At 42.3% G+C, this 16151-nt stretch overlaps 1 protein-coding gene across 1 annotated transcript in view; it reads right to left on the bottom strand.

Moving 5' to 3' along the window:
• ush2a (Usher syndrome 2A (autosomal recessive, mild)) overlaps nt 1–15916 on the bottom strand; it is a 114156-nt gene extending 98240 nt beyond the window's left edge. The window contains 13 exon segments of the mRNA XM_037248012.1: nt 920–1013; nt 2033–2254; nt 2941–3149; nt 3279–3468; nt 3538–3639; nt 4092–4155; nt 5897–6032; nt 11680–11848; nt 12978–13199; nt 13316–13530; nt 14324–14642; nt 14737–14933; nt 15465–15916. Coding sequence (XP_037103907.1) covers nt 920–1013; nt 2033–2254; nt 2941–3149; nt 3279–3468; nt 3538–3639; nt 4092–4155; nt 5897–6032; nt 11680–11848; nt 12978–13199; nt 13316–13530; nt 14324–14642; nt 14737–14780 — 1986 coding nt within the window. The 5' untranslated portion in view covers nt 14781–14933; nt 15465–15916.
• Nucleotides 15917–16151: the final 235 nt, after the last annotated feature.

The following is a 16151-nucleotide window of genomic DNA, read 5'->3' on the forward strand; positions in this document are numbered from 1 at the left end:
ACAAAGTATGTCCAAGTTACAGAATTTTAGAAACTCAGTAAAAAAAAAACTCAATTCAGTAGAGTAGGAAAAAAAATGTCTCCAAAATATGAACGATGTTAATGACATGAAAGATATTCCTTGATCACGACTCAAGCAAATTCATTGGAATCTTTCGCCACACCTGGGACAGAGGCAAGATGGATTCAAATGAATCAAATGCCTTGCACCGCAGGCAATGTGAATTGGCCAGCGCTCAAGAAAAAGAGCAGTGAAATGGAGCAAAAGACAAACAGAGAGAAAGACATCTGATTAGAGATGCGTGCTGAGGGAATGTCATTGTTCTAGTCCATTTAAGACATTATTTCAAGTGAGACCCGGGAGAGATGGCATGAGACGGAACAGTCGACAAAAGGATGGAGACGGAGGGTGTCGTGCTAAAAGAGATAACAAGCGTAAAAAGAGAAACAGCAGAAGAGATTTTTTCGGTGCGCATTAGTCAAGATGACAAACTCTAATTGACAATGTCTTATTAATCGCACGCCTTATGTGACAAATTACAATTTTGTCTGCAGTCAAATAAGGCAGTTGGAAGGAATCAATTGGGAAGTTTTGATGTTTACTTATCAACATAATAAATGATGAAAACCAAGTCACGTGTTTTAATTGATAAATTCAGGCAGGCATTTCTCAGGTGAGGTGTTGCAGGCGTACAGAACTTTTCACTGCTGACCAACTTGGGCGTGAGTCAGAAAAGCTCCAGGACTGGTGTCATAAAAAATATATTTCAAAAGGCAAACTACATGTTTTCCTTTTCATTGTAATCACCCTGGAGTATCAACTGGACTTCTGGAGCTATTTATATTTTTACGTTTTTACCTCTAGTTGCATTTTGTCCAAATTTTGTCCAACTTTTACATATAAAGTATTTTCTACTCACATTGTTTCCCTCAGTGTGGCTTTCAGGCAGGCACAGGCAGCGGTAGGGTGATACGCTGGTATCGCAGTGATCTGCGTGGCCATGACACTCACATCTTCGAACAAAAAAAAAAAGATAGGCATCGTATAAAATAGGAACTCGACAACACTGCACAATCAATAATGATTCTTACAGATGTAAGAAAGCAAATAGATGAGAAGCTTTGCCTGCTTTATGCTTTGACCGGCACGTTCATGGAATGATAGAAGGGCCATTAGGAAGAGCCCATTCAACATTTATAAATGTCATGCTGAAAATGATCAGAGCAACAAAACATCCAGCAGACAACCATCTCACTCTCTCTCACTCTCGCTCTCTCATGCACGTACATACAGCGAGACAGCCTTTTTAATTATTCATTCAGACATTCCGATGATTTTCTTTCTTTCATTCCTTCTTCTGCGGATCCTTGCACCTCTTGCTCCCTCTGTGCCATTTTTCAGTTCTTAAGTACGTGGCTCGATTAATGGAATGTGATGCATGTCAGCACCCAGGGCTTTTCCCTACATAATTAACAAGTTGTATTGTTTTGATGTAGCCGAGTGACTGCCCCCGAAATGTGTTGTGCAGCATTTAGGGTTGATTTTCATTACACAAAATTTGCTAAACTAACTCAGATGACAGTTACAGACTCGTTTATGCTTCAGAACAACTGATAATAATTGCTTACAGTATGTTAGCCCTGTCAACACATGTTTAAAATAGTATCACCCAATCATTTTGTATTATGAGTCCAAACTTTAACAAGCATGCTATGAAATGAAGGAAAAAGGCTTTAATCATAACTACAAAGCCAGCAAAATATAAAACTCCAAATGAATAAAAAAAAAACAGTAGCCTCCAGATAGAAAGAGGCAAATTATTTAGAACAGTAGAATGCTACAAAAAACAGTGAGCTAACTTTTGAGTTAAGACAAATTATAATCAATAGTAAAAAAAATTGTATTATATGACAATATTTCCAGAAAATTTCATTAATGCACTGCTTTGACATTTCATAGCTCTTTTCTATATATAAGCAGCGAGGCTCTGTCAGTATCTCCTGTGAATAATTAGATTTTATTTGTAACCTACCTGCCACTGATTGTGATTTCATTGACAGCATAGTGTCTGTGTCGGTGGTCCACCCCGGCTGCTCTGGTGTGGTACTGTCCTCCCAGACGTAGCCGCACCTGAGTGGCATGCACCATCTCCTGAAGACTCGGAGTGTTGTAGAAATCATTATAGCCTGGCCTCGAGTTTGGTTCTGGGCTCAGCAGGCTGATTGTGATGTTACCGCCAGAGTAGTGCTCCTCACTGGAATATATTGAGAAAGAAAAAAAGAAAAACATAAACTGCCTCTTGTGGGATTAAATAAATATAACAAGATAAGAGACGCAAATCTTCCAGATCAAACAAAGCTTTCCCTTATTGATATGATTATCAGCCGCTAAGGTCAGAACGTGTTTTATTATGTTGCCAATGTGAGATTCAACTGCTCTCCTGCCAAATTAACTCGTGCATGCAAGTGTGCCAGGCACAGTTGTGTGTGATATAATCTGTCAGTCAAGCAAAAAATGAGAAGTGACTGCATAATCTCTGATCTCACAAAGGTAGGGGACCCCAGCCAACTCGGGCCTTGATACCAGCAGAAGAGCCAAAATGCAGCCGGTGAGACACTGTGCGCTCACGAATATGTTAGACCGTGTTCCAAGTTTGGTGGGTCTGCTATCAAAGGAGGGCCTGGAAAAAGGAATCTGCCAAAGGCTGAAGGAAGGTGAGGTGAGTTATAATAAAGTGTGCCTCTAGTCCCGATGTTCGTAAATCAGATTTTAAAATTCACATTTAAGATTTAATTAGTAGTTATTTTATGACAGCTTTCTGACCTCAAATCAAATCTTAGCGATATTACTACAGCTTGCAATGACTTGTCAAATAAAATTATTTTTGTGTAGAATGTTTAAAATACAACTTTTGTATTCAAAAGTATGTATCGGGTCTACCTGGGCAGTTGTAGACAGTTGACTGAGTCCGGTGTCAGCAGCGGCCCATTGTTCTGCATGTCAAATACACTGCAGTCTTTGGCCACATACTGCCAGTCCAACCAGGGCTGCTCTCCGTTGGTGCTGTTCTGCTGATCAGTGAGTCTTTGCCTTTGGATCAAGAGCGACTCAAGCAACGGGCCAGCAAACTGAATTAAGACATAGAATACCTGAAACGGAGAGTAGGGAATAAAAATTAAAAGAAAATGGACTGCCAAAATTGTATTGAAAAAATCTCAACAAGAGGTGAAGTAAGTCAAAAGGAGGGGTACATGAAATTACCATTGACATTGAGTTACCTGGTACTGTCCATTTGCCAGATCCACAGTTATAGTGAAGCCTTCGTCCAATTCCTGCATAGTCATAAGCTTGGAGCGCCACACGGTGCCCATGTCTTGATCGTTGATGTAAGCCAGTGGGTGTGCATTCAGGTTCAATCTTAAAACTCTGTCATTGGTAGTGTCTTCAACGCCATTGGGGATACAATATCTGTTCACAAAATAAAATAAATAAATAAATAAATAAATAAAATAAAAGATGAAAAAACATTGAGTGTACCTTTCTACTAAGGGATGCACTCTGGGATGAGTGGCAGGGCAGCGACATTCAGACTGAGAATGAAGCTGTGGCAGGACACCGGAATAAATCTCTACTATTTCCCTGTTGAATGAAAAAGCATTACAAAGAAGTGTTTGATAAAGTAGAATAACTGCATGATTAAAATTTTTAAATGACACTTAGTTTTACCCAAACAGACACTTAATGTTTAGCACAATGACGCCAAGTCGTTTTTTTTAAAAGAACATTTTTTAAGCACTTGGTAATTGTTTTATTTGGCAGAACACAAGCACAAAATAATCATAATTTGTCTCATTTGAGTCCTTACTATCTACATCAGTGTCAAAAGAAACACTAATTCTCTTGTATTGAATTTCTAAGGAAAATCCTCCAGAAGCAGTATGGATTTTAAGATGGAAGGATTAGACATTTCTTTCTTCCTTCAACTATTCATTATTCAAAACTAATCCACATCTTTCGTTTCCCAGCATCAGACAGCCTCCGTCGATTCATTCACAAAAGCATCCATTGACACATGTGTCTATCCACCTTACCTGTTGGTCAAAGTGGCAGGATAAAATCTAAAGTCCTGCATCCGCCCCATGAACTGATTGGACCCTGGAGAGATGAAAAGAACACCGGTAAGGTGTTAATGGGTTTGTACTAAAGTCGGAGAGTGAGAGGATTTCACAGTATTTAGTAGATTATCTTATCGGTTTCTTGATAACAGCTAAGTGAGGCTGCCCATATACCTGCTCATATAAGCTTGCTTCATGATCCAAGGCTGACAAAGATCAGTCACAGTCTGCATTTGGTGCCACTAAAGAGCAGCAATGCTTTTAAAGCATTTGCATTAGCCTGGCAAGATGCCAGAAAGTCATTAATTACTGAGAAACACGGTGTTTATCACACAGCTCTTACTCTACACCTGAAGATGTGATGTGTGGATTCTGAACTTCTGTCTATATAATAGGATGCAATATAACCGAACTTTATTTATATGGCGCATTTTACAGCAGCAGCAGCTGTCACAAAATATTTCACATGTAGCAATAGGACAACCATATAGTCAGTGAAAACAGTGAATTAAAGCAAACATTAATATACAGTAACAGAACAGTGACAGTTGAAAGTCAAAGAATAAAAACGGTGTGCGAGGAAACGACTGGACTCTACAAAGAGGTGCCATCAAACCCAGAAGTGAACACATCTCAACACACAAGCTTCTAAATGCGACAATGCTGGCTTGAACATGAAAGACTAAAACACAAACGGGCAATGATGTCGATCCAAAGACAGCCCAGGTGTTTTCGTGTCCAACAAAGTTGACAACAACTGTTAGAAAAAGGATGTCGTCTCTAAGCGTCGACAGAAGCCCTGCCATATCTAGCTTTGTCCGAATGTGCGCGTTTGTGAGTATTCCAACAAAGTCCAAGCGTGAGCACGCTTGGGTGCGTTCGCATTTGCATTTGAGGGAGGCTTTGGCGCGCTTGGCTCGACTACACTGTCCAAGGTGGTTGAGTGTATCGAAAACCGAAAGACAGTACGAGAGTGTTATGGGATCTAAGTGCGTTCGAACAGTGTGTGGTTGTGCAGCCTGAGACTTTGGCTGAGGATTTCTTTAGCGTGTGGAAATGGGATTATGGCTTCCTCTGTAAAGCACTCTGCCTATTGTTAGTGGGATGATGCAAGGTATAAGCCTTAATTCTCTCTTCTGTGTGGAGGTATCTGTCTTCCAAACTGCACGTTTCAGTCATCCGCTGCATGGCTAAGTGGCTGTTTATGTATTTCGTTGGAATTGTTGACAGCAGATACCGGCGACTATACGTGTGTTTTTTTTTTAAGGCAAAGAAATTACACATGATCCTTTGTTTCTTGTTACTCCTCAGACACAGATTCCTCCCACCAACAACAGACATAGTTGCTAATCAATACTTCTGATCAGCATTCGCACAATCAATTCTCTGGTCAAAATTCCAGACACAGCCCCCGGGGTTCGACGATCAGCTACACATACACACACACCGCCGAGCCAATCACTTGTATTGATCACAACCTCTGATGTGATCTTCAACTTATCAGATGCTACCTGCAGTGAACCAAAGATCAATGCCTGATAAACGAGAAGAAAAACACTCGTTTATCACTCTGGCGATGAACGGATATCATTTTTCTCTCAATCTCTCTCCTATTGACTTAGAGATGGCTCACGGGCACTACCAATCAATCACAAAAGAGAATGGGTGATATCATTGACATCATATTAACAAACACACATTTTGAACATTAGGCACATGATTAACTTGGAAATATTACCGGTTCTCCAAATATCACCTGTCAATATTTGTGCCATGTTTACCTTTGGAGCCGAGTCCCACCCTCATGGTGCTGTCCTCATTGCTGTCATGCAATCTGAAGGGCAATGATTGGGTCTCAAAAGGTGTCCCATCCTCCTCCAGCCCATTCAGGAACAAACTGGCATGTCTGTCGTGCACCTGAAAGTCAGTCAGAATGACACATAGAAGTTGTCCGGCATCTTCAGAATTTTTTATGGCACTGCTCCGAATTGCAATCTCCTGTCGTCATAAAAGAGCAACTTGTCCATGCATTCAACCTGTGCAACAATCTAAGTATACAAACATTTTTTTTTTGCATATCTTTGTGTGACCCAGTGTGCGAGTGTGAATTATGCATACGACTAATCTTCCAACTCATTTCCCCAGTAGCGGGAAAGCCTGGGGCTAAACTGCCTCAGCGCAAATGAGCTTTCTGTTTGACCAAAAATCTCTGCGCTCTTGCCTCTGTCCTCTTTCGATCTGCAGCATGAATATGGAAAACGGCACAGCCGACAACATTGTCAAAGCAGCGGCGGCTCCCTTTCACATCAAACCCACGGGAGGGAGCGGGTAAAAAAAAGACACCTCCATAAGAAAAACTTTAATGTGTGCACTCTTTCCCTTTGCACAATCTCCAAATCCACTTTTTTGGGAAACACTCTGTGGATACTGATAATCGTGATTCTTAAGACCCCCTTCCCTCCCTCCCTCCCTCCCTCCCTCCCTCCCTCCCGCATCCTCCATCTTTCATTTGCACTGGTCTTCCTTGCTTTGTCCATTGCATCATTTCACTACTTTTTGTTTCCCTTCTCTTTCCCTCAGCACCTTTATTAAAACAATTAAAAGGGATATTTACAAAAGTGATATCTTTCTGTCCACTTCTCTCACCGTTTCTCCTTTCCTGCCCTGTCGCTCTCATTTGTTGTCATCTCGAGGAAAGTTGAAAAGGTGTGAGGAGGGAAATAAGTCAAAGAAAGAAAAAAAAAAACGCCTTTAGGGGATGAAGGCAGTCCCAGACAAGTGTCTGCCTCTCAGAGGATGGTTAAGACGCGCAGACAGACACTTTCATGATGGCTGATTGAAGACTGGCAAGCGCACGAGAGCTCAGGAGAGAATGGGAGTAAGAGGAGGAAGGGGAGGAGGAAGCAGAGGCAAAGTCAGAGAGAGGGAACCAGAAGAAGGGCCCACTTTAAGAATCTTTAAGCCTGAGCCGTGTGGCTCTTGGGGAGATGTGAGGCAGTTGTCAGAGCTGATGTAAATGAATGGTGAAGCGCTTCATCCTCCTTCGCTGCCACGTGCCCTTCTGAAACACAGCCAAGTCCTCTTTGTTAGCTCTCATAAACACTTAGTTTTTATTTCCTTTCTTCGATTCATCTGCTTTTACTGCAGTTCTTTCCTTTACCTCTACATCAGGAGAATTTCAGAACTCTTTGACAATGTCGGAAGTGTTTTTTTACTTGACTTTTAAAGTGGCGACAACTGGTTTCATTTGGACTGATGCCATTTCGTCTATAGTGAGATGAAAACACTGCTATGAAGGTACCTAATCCGTCTCGTGTTTAAAAAAATAACTTCTCTTTTAAACACAACAAATAATGAGTTGCTTGGTTTCCTCTAAGATGCCATGTTGGCAAGAAGTAACTATTGTTGGCACCGGCTAGAGAGCTAACAGTGGCGTGATTGAACATTCTGGTAGCGGCCCGACAGGTGAGGCTCCTTGTGGGGTTGACACTGGAGAAAGCCTCTCAAGATGATTTATTAAAAATGAAGTAACTGAGACATCACATGTACGCACCTTGAAATGTTTCTGTACGCTCCGCCTGATTTGTACGTTGAGGTGAGAGTACCTTTCCAAATCATGTCCAATCAATTTTTCACAGGTGGACTGAATTTAAGACCCTAACCCTATTTTCTGCCAATATCTGTCACTTATATAAATATTTCAAGAGGAATAAGACAACACCTGGAATGCACATGTTCTAAGATCCTTTAAAACATCCTTTGCGTTTATAAAAAAAAAAAACACTGGCAAGCATCTAAGCCTCCGTGAAAGCGAGGTAAGTCATACCATGAGTGGAAAGCTTTTAGTGATCTGTAGAGGAGCATTTTGAATCAAGCTCTTCTCCATTTTCACACTTGTGCCAAGCTGTGGCTAAGTACATAGTGTGGACCACAGTGTTTCCCCACTAAGCTCACTTGATAGCGGTGAGCTACAGATAGATGCGGCAGAGAGGAACTCGACATACAAAACAGGCCTGCCATGCTATGGAGACACCGCACACAAAGCAAATGCATTTTATCTATAAAGAAAACCGCCAAACGTGAAAAGGAGGACTCGATTTTTTAAAAAAAAAATCTCGACTGGCCTTGTTTTGATTAAATGTGGCACTTTCGTTCTGTATAAACACCAGCATGTTGTTTCTCCTCATCTCAAACATCAACTATCTTCTTCCCAACATCCTGGCCCAGACTGTCTTCACTTTCTCTTCAGCCCCACCTACGGCTTTACTAGTGACTGAATGAGTGACAAGCCACTCACTGATAAGACAAATACTAACACAGCCAGGGAATCTGTCAATAAGGAGCAAGCGAGTGAGATAAAGGAGGGGGTGTGGGGAGGAGTGAATCAGGGATGCTGGAAGGAATGGTCTAATAAAAGAGATTTCAATGTTGACAAAAGCAAAACTGAACAAGAAAAGAACGAAACCTGTTGATTGGTGAGGCTTTCAGCTTCTGCGTGGACGCCAGAGAGTCGATTTTTGCTTCCGCTTTGTCAAAGACTGTGCAGGCCTGTCGCTGAATTTAGTGAATGAGTAGAGCCGCTGTCATTGGCTAGAAAGTAAGTCAGCTGTATTCACTCCCACAACGACGCAGACACCCTTTTCTACTCGCACCGGTCAAAAAAAACTATGCACAGCAAGACTGCACTTTGTTCCAGATTTGTACTGAGCATGAAAATGGGGCCCTAAATATAAAATCAGCTAGACATTTCAATAACACTGCACCTAAGTTGGGAACTGGTTCTCCTCCATCACCTATCCTTGTATGTGTCCTCAAAAAGGACCAAACAAACAGAGACCCTCAGGGCCTCAGTGTAATTTTATAACAACACTGAATGATCGCTCCTTAATGCCATTACATCGGAACTAATCATAATAAACTTAACATCATTTGAGCTTGAGACACAATTAAAAGTCCAATGTGATTAGTAGAACAATTGCATCATCTTCACTTTTCCTTCACCCTTCCTGCTCTCTCTCTCTCTCCTGTTTTGCACGTTCTCTTGTTTTCCCGAGCTTCTCTTTCATACCCCCTCCCCACCCATTGCCACAATGAACTGTTAGCAGCTCTGATGTACAGCCAATATTCACTCTATCGTATTACGTCGTGCGCGGTGTGCAAGGCAAGAGATAGGAAGCGGAGGTGAGGAGCAAAAGGAATAAAAAGAGAAAAAGAAAGGGGGAGATACATTTGTTCTACTCATCTCAGTGCTAAAAGATACAATTACCTCTCACAGCATATTATCCATGTTTTATACCAGCCCAGGGCCCCGTGCCTTTGCCTCGTCGCGCTCGCCCCGTGTAAGGCCCATATTTTAACACTAGCTATGACAGTTTATTTAAGAAAAGAAAATTGTCCCCAGGGAGATGGAGAGGGGGAGAGAGAGAGGAACAGGGTGTGAGTGTAAAGAAAATGAGAGGCAGAGGGGGAAGGACGCGGAAGGTGGAGGCGAAGAGACAATGAAGGGGTGGTTGGCGGCGGGAGGGGGTCTTTGAAGAGATAGATGAGGCTGGGAAAGAGAAAAGGAAAGAAGCAGAGAGGGGGACAAAAAGAGATCGAGGGCATATATAAGGTGACATGCCAACCTTTTAATAAAGACCATTAGTCTAGAAGACTTTTTTTTTTCTTTCAATGCAGGAAGCAATGAGGGGGGCGCTCTGAAAGAAATAATAATTAAAAAACGAGAAAGGAAGGATGGATACGTGGAGGGTTCTTTGTAGTGACACAGATTACAGTTGGCTCAGTCATGCCCACTACACCGACCTTTACCTTCGTCAACACAAACTACTGCTTAATTAACTAATTAGAGAATAGTGAACTAGAACCGCATGCATGCAAACACGTTCTTGTCCATTTGGTTTGGGGAAAGAGAGTGGAACCTCTAAAGTTGAACACGTCTAAGTTCATAACATTGAAAACTCAAGCAGAATGTTGGTTTAGAAACATCTTGAAAAAAAACTAGAACGGCTCTCACTTTTGCTCCAATCGCATTCTACCAATGGGAAAAACGAGTTTCCAGCCAGTGTCCCAAAACCGTTTTCTAATGTTGGCTCCGGTAACCCATGACTGCACGAGAGGAAACTCCAAGGCATCATCTATGAGACAGTGAGGACTTTAATAACCTAAACATATGAACATGTGCTGCTACCTTGGCAAAATCCTGCTACGATGTTCAAATGAGCCACAGATTAGAGTCTTTGAAGTGAACTATCACTACTTCCTAAACCGCCCCCCCCCCTTTCTCTCTCTCGCTCCAGTCCCCTCCCGGCTACCTTTTCCTCCGCTACTCCGTACATTGTTATCATAATCAGATGAGACAACTACCTTGGGAGCGGCAGCCTCCCTACAGCACCTTGCTCTTGGCCCTGTGTGTGCTCACATGTGATTGTGTGCGTGCATGTGTGTGCATTGCTCCCGGCACTCGGAAACCCGTGTTCCTTTAGACTGTCTTTTTTTGCTGTTTTGATCTTTTCAAACCGACAGATGACTGGTGTGTGTACGTGTACGGGAATGTTTCTAAATCTCCTTCATGGGGAAATATCTGTTTCGCAGTTGACACACAGCAACAAATTAGCACTAAACTGCAAGTTGCTGCGTGAGCGTGTGTGTGTGTGTGTGTGTGTGTGTGTGTGTGTGCACAGGCATGAGAGTGACAGTATGCGAATGGTGTTTGAATGTCAAGGATGATTATGTTACGACTCTGAATGGTCAAAGCCGATCACATCAGCACGCCATTAAACAAAAGGGAGACTGATTCACAGGAATACACGCGAACACCTCTAAGACATAACACCCTGGTAGCAAATTGGCTATGAGGGTTGCGCTATCTCAAGCACATATATTTGCACGGGCATTGTGGAGACACAGGAACCTGCACACATTAAACTTGCAGTACTGTAATGTGCAAGGCATCTGCCTAAAAACTAACTAAACAACAGCTAACTAAACTGAACGAGCTAAACAGATGTATCACTTTTTACATCAGTGTTGAATTGAGTGTCTGATTAAAGACACTTATACTTAACAAAAATTGATCCATTTTAAAGCCAAAAGCATGAAAAGCAACAGCAACAGGTATCGAAACATGTTTTCTCCCACAGCCGCCTTGTTCTTGTTCCGAGATGCTGAAAGGGAGATTGTTCAGCAGAGCAACGCGTAAAACGATACTCTTCCACCAAGCACAAACATCCTGAGAGTCGCTTACAGCCTAAAAATGTCCGCCCCTTCACAGGCGCCATTTGAGAAGTTTTATGGCCAAAGAAAGACTGCTTTTGTTCTTTGAAAACAATCCCTATGATATTTGTGGTCCTTGCTCCACTTGACTCCACTTGACTTGCTCCACTCGTATTTGAGGAAATCTCATCAATATGTTTTAATCAAGTTATGCTATCTCTGTATTTGAGAAAACAGTTGTGTGCTGACTTCAGGAAGAAGAAAAAAAGTGCTGGTCCATCCATTCATTTTCAAAAAAAAAAAAAAAATTCACATAGAACTAGTTTCTGAATGCATGTGTGTGTTTTGTTACCTGTAAAACAATGTGTGTCCACGTATCCACCACGAGCCGTCCCTCGGTTTTAAAGCTGACAATCAGAGGTACTGAACTTGTGGACTGAGTGTACTTTATACTGACGACCCTTTCCGACACTGTCACTGAAAAGACTGACTGGTCCCTTGAGCTTTTCTCCAACAGCATCCTGAGAAAGGAAAACAAAAGAAAAAAATGCAAACATCAATAAGAAATGACACGGGGTGAAGAGGTTTCTCAGCACCAAGACTTGAACCACAAACATTCATGTTGAGTTGAGCACCACTGGACGCAGTCTCTCATTTTGACATTTATACATGTAATATTAATATTTTACACGACTACTGGGGTTCTGGTGCTACACGGGTTGCGGACTCGCACAGGCGAACACCTTCCACGTGTCATATTAACCACCATCAGTGACATTTTATGGGAAATCACGGCTTTTATAAACCCAGGGACGCCTTCCATATAAATCACTGATGGATGAATGAGACAAGAGCATCTGGGTGACACGATGTACGAGTGTGAAAAGAAGCGCAGGAAATATAGTCAAAAATACTTTGTCAATTTTTTTGCTGATTTTCAACTTGAATTATAAACACGTCATCTTGTTTATTCAGTCTGACACTGCTAAAGGACATTTTGAAACTTTGAAGTCATGGAAAACTTATCATGCTATATTTCATGATCATCTCCTCTTTTAGGCATTGTAATAACTCTGCTAAGTAAAAACAGGTGGCTGGTTCCGTCCATTCAAATGTGTACGAACGACCGAGGGACAAAATAGGAGATGGACGGAGGTGAGGATTGAGACCTCTTTTCATCTGGAGACTTTGATGGCGGCCATGGCTGCGCCGACTACAAAAGACAGTCGGCTGACGACAACATCAGAAAGCCACAGAGAGAGAGAAAGCCGGGTACAGGTGTTATGTTCAGCAGGACAACAAGACTCTGAATGTCCAAGGAGACAAGTTGCACAAACAAAAACTCAGCGCGAATCATGAATGAGATATGGCAGACGTATTGACAGTTACGCTGAAAAGATAAAAGCCATTGAGCGGAATATATTGTAAGTTCACTTTTGAAAAAAACACATGCAACGTGGAATGGTTTCTGACCATTCTGTCAGAAATGTCAATCAAACGCTTTACTTTTTGGCCTCTGCATCTCATTTCCACTAAAAAAATCTAAGTGTTCCAAGACAAAAGACCAAGAGCAAAACCAATCAACCTCAACTGAGGCTAACTTGGATTTTTAACCTATTCACCCATAAAAACAGAAAAAAGCAGACTCACATCTCTCCGAGAGAGCTTGGTTTAATCCACAACGCCAGTGTGAGGGATCCCGATGCTCCCATCTTCTGAGAGGGGGGAGACAGCAGACATTCCTGCTGGCCTTGACGAAACACAACACTACGGGAATCCCCGCTTGACATCGATGTGGTCAAGCGGTCCAACTGTGATCTCTGACGGAGGATAGGACCAATGTCTTTAGCATCTTCTGTGATGCAAGCACCCCTGGTTTGAAGGAAAATTATGAAATTGGTCAATATTGTTCCATGAACATACTCATTGGCCAGAATGCCTCAAATATCTGGTCTTAGTCATAAATAGTTACGTAAACATCTGATTACCTGTAAGCAGGCAATAGTAGTGGGGCATAAGGTGGCATGGAGTCTCTATAGGGACACTCCTGGATGCAGGAGGCCCGATGGCACGTCAGAAGCTCGGCTTGTGAGGAAGCCGTCCGGCAGTAGACGCTCCGATCCGGAACCCCACAGCTAAAACGAGGCGGCGAGGCGGACACGGGTTTGAAGGCACCAATGTTCTCCATTGGCGGGAAATGTCCCTGTTATAACGACAGAAGGTTGAACAAGTGTGACCGTTTCTATTTCGCCTGGACCTCGTGTACTTATTCTTATCAGCAGTAAGCCGACACACATGGATACAGTAATGACAATGTCGTTGAGAGCTACGCAATTTAACGGCCTGTGCGTTAACTAATGTATGTGGAACTCATCCGGTGGATGGCCTGTCTTAAAAGCACACCGAGCGATTGCTCGCGTACACTGAAAATGAGTGAGATTAGTTAGCAATATAAAAACGAGAAAGTCGAAAGCAGTTGTACCAAATACTGCTATAAGAAGAAAGAAATTTAGAATGGTAGCATTTTGGAAGGACTGGAATTTTGCTTTAACCATTTAAGATGATAAGCTTGTAAAATCCACTTGCAGTTGACTGTAAAGGTAGAATGAAGGTAATCTTAAATATTTTGCCATTAAATGTGAAATGTGTCAATGAAATGGCTCAATGTTGAACTACCATTAAACAATGCCACATTTACTATATTTAATTTATTGCTAACTAGTGATGCTATATTTATTTTTTATTTTATTTAAAATGACATATTTTATACCTATTTGATAGATTTGATAATTTTAGACATTTTTTAATAATTTTATTTAAAACTGATTTAAAATTGAGACCCTATAGAAGAAGAAGAAAATGCATGTAAATACTCTGCAGAAAAAGTGCTTGAGCCAATCCAAGTCAACACCACCTCTGACTCAATTCGAGCCAGAAACAACCCAGAGCAAAAAGGACTCCAAATAGTCACCAGCAAAGCCAAACATTTTTCTTACCTGTGATGAAGCAGGTTTTGGAACCAGGCCAATGAAGAGGACACATATACAGAAGAAGATAGCTTGCCACCTCATCATTATTTTATAGTCTCTCTTAACACGTTCTTCTGTACAATTCTTTACAGGATATTTGTGGCTTCTGCTCTTGTTTTGGTCCTGTTGGAGCTCATCTTCTCTTTGTACATCAATGAATGAAATCCTAGCAGCTTCTCCCTCAACTTTTCCAACTTGCCAGTTGCAGTCAATCCATAATTGATCTCGCCATGTTCTTCTCTTTCCACTCTTTGGTGGTCTGTCATGTTTGCGACCCCCTACGACCCTAAAAGATGGTAGAATCCAAGATTTTATAACAGTATATGTGAGTTTTTGGAGAATTCCTGAGGCCAGTGGGATGTTCCAGAAGCTGGAGATACCTTGGAAGCCTCCCAACAGCGCTTGAATAAGTGATGACTGGCATGGTGTCATGGTGGCCGAGTTAGGGAGACATTTTTTGCAGGCCGCTGCCCCCAAGGGTGAAGGTGCAAAGCTTAGGTGTCGGTTACACTGCCTCTGTCCGCCGCACACACCGAGCACAACCAAAGCCTTCGCATGATAGCTAGGATTTCACAACCTGTGGAGGGAGGGAGAGCGGCAGAGAAATGTGGTCAGAGCAAAATCCAAAATGAGACAAATCTGAGGCAAGTGAAATGCCATGCAGGCTATTCCCTGGCCAAAGCCAACACTATCATGTACAGCTTGATGGAGGCACGGCTCAACTGATACTGCTACATCACTTTCTCCCCTTTTCTTCATTCCCCATTGAATTAAACATGCCCTGTTTCCTCCTGGCATCTGGCCTCCAGGTTCTCATACAACCCGACCGCTTTTTTTTTTTTTCCGCATTGGTTTGCAGGAAATTGAGGCTTATGTCAAAATCTCTCTTCATTGCAATGCTTATCAGCTTCAATTTCACATTTTGACACACATACACACAAAAGGAGGCCAGCGGAGCAGTCGGGCTCAAGTGTTGAATTACTTGCACCCCGCACACAATAATGTGCCTTGTAGAGGATGGACACAGTGTATCTAATAACGGTGGCTCACTCTTGCTGTATGCCGTCACAAATTTGTTGCAAATAAGCAAAAGCAGTTTGCGGCTCACCTGTTGCTGCTTGCTCCCGCTGCACAACGCTGTACGTAAAAATCAAATTAGTAAATTCGACGCAACTACCTGTACGTGCAGCCAAACAGCCGTCACTTGCCAGACGGGAGGGAGCGGGGAGGAGTAGTCCTTAATTTGACTCGTAATAGTTCCTTTGGCTCAATTTCTGGTTTTATGACGGAAAAAAAGGAAACCGCAAAAAAAAAAAAAATTTAGTTATCCGGGTTTGCCAACTCGTCCCCGTGCTCTTCTCGTCTTTTTCGGTGCAATCTCTTTCAAAACAAACAACACACGCGGACGCTGCACCTAAGTAGATTAGCAGCAGCCAGCCGCCATCTGGTCACAGGCGCAACAAGCCGCGCTCATTTCAAAGTAACGATCGCCTCACATATTACACGATACTCTGGTATAAATTACTGCCGCGGTAAAAAGAAAATAACGCTCACTAATGACAGCCGTACCTTAAGCATATTCAATAATGTTCTGACGGTACGCCCCCACCTGTGTGGGTAGAGGGTGTCACTTAAGTGGCTCTTACGGTGGAGGGGACGCCAGCGCCGTTACCAGGCAACGGAGATTATTACTGGTCACTGGAAGCATGGTCAAGCATTACGTCACAGATTAAAAATATGGACTATGTCTCATACTTTCGAGTGGTCATTTGATCAATGCAGGGTGATTGACAAA

Source organism: Syngnathus acus, chromosome 3 (genome assembly GCF_901709675.1).
Source record: "Syngnathus acus chromosome 3, fSynAcu1.2, whole genome shotgun sequence".
In the NCBI taxonomy this organism is placed as follows: domain Eukaryota; kingdom Metazoa; phylum Chordata; class Actinopteri; order Syngnathiformes; family Syngnathidae; genus Syngnathus; species Syngnathus acus.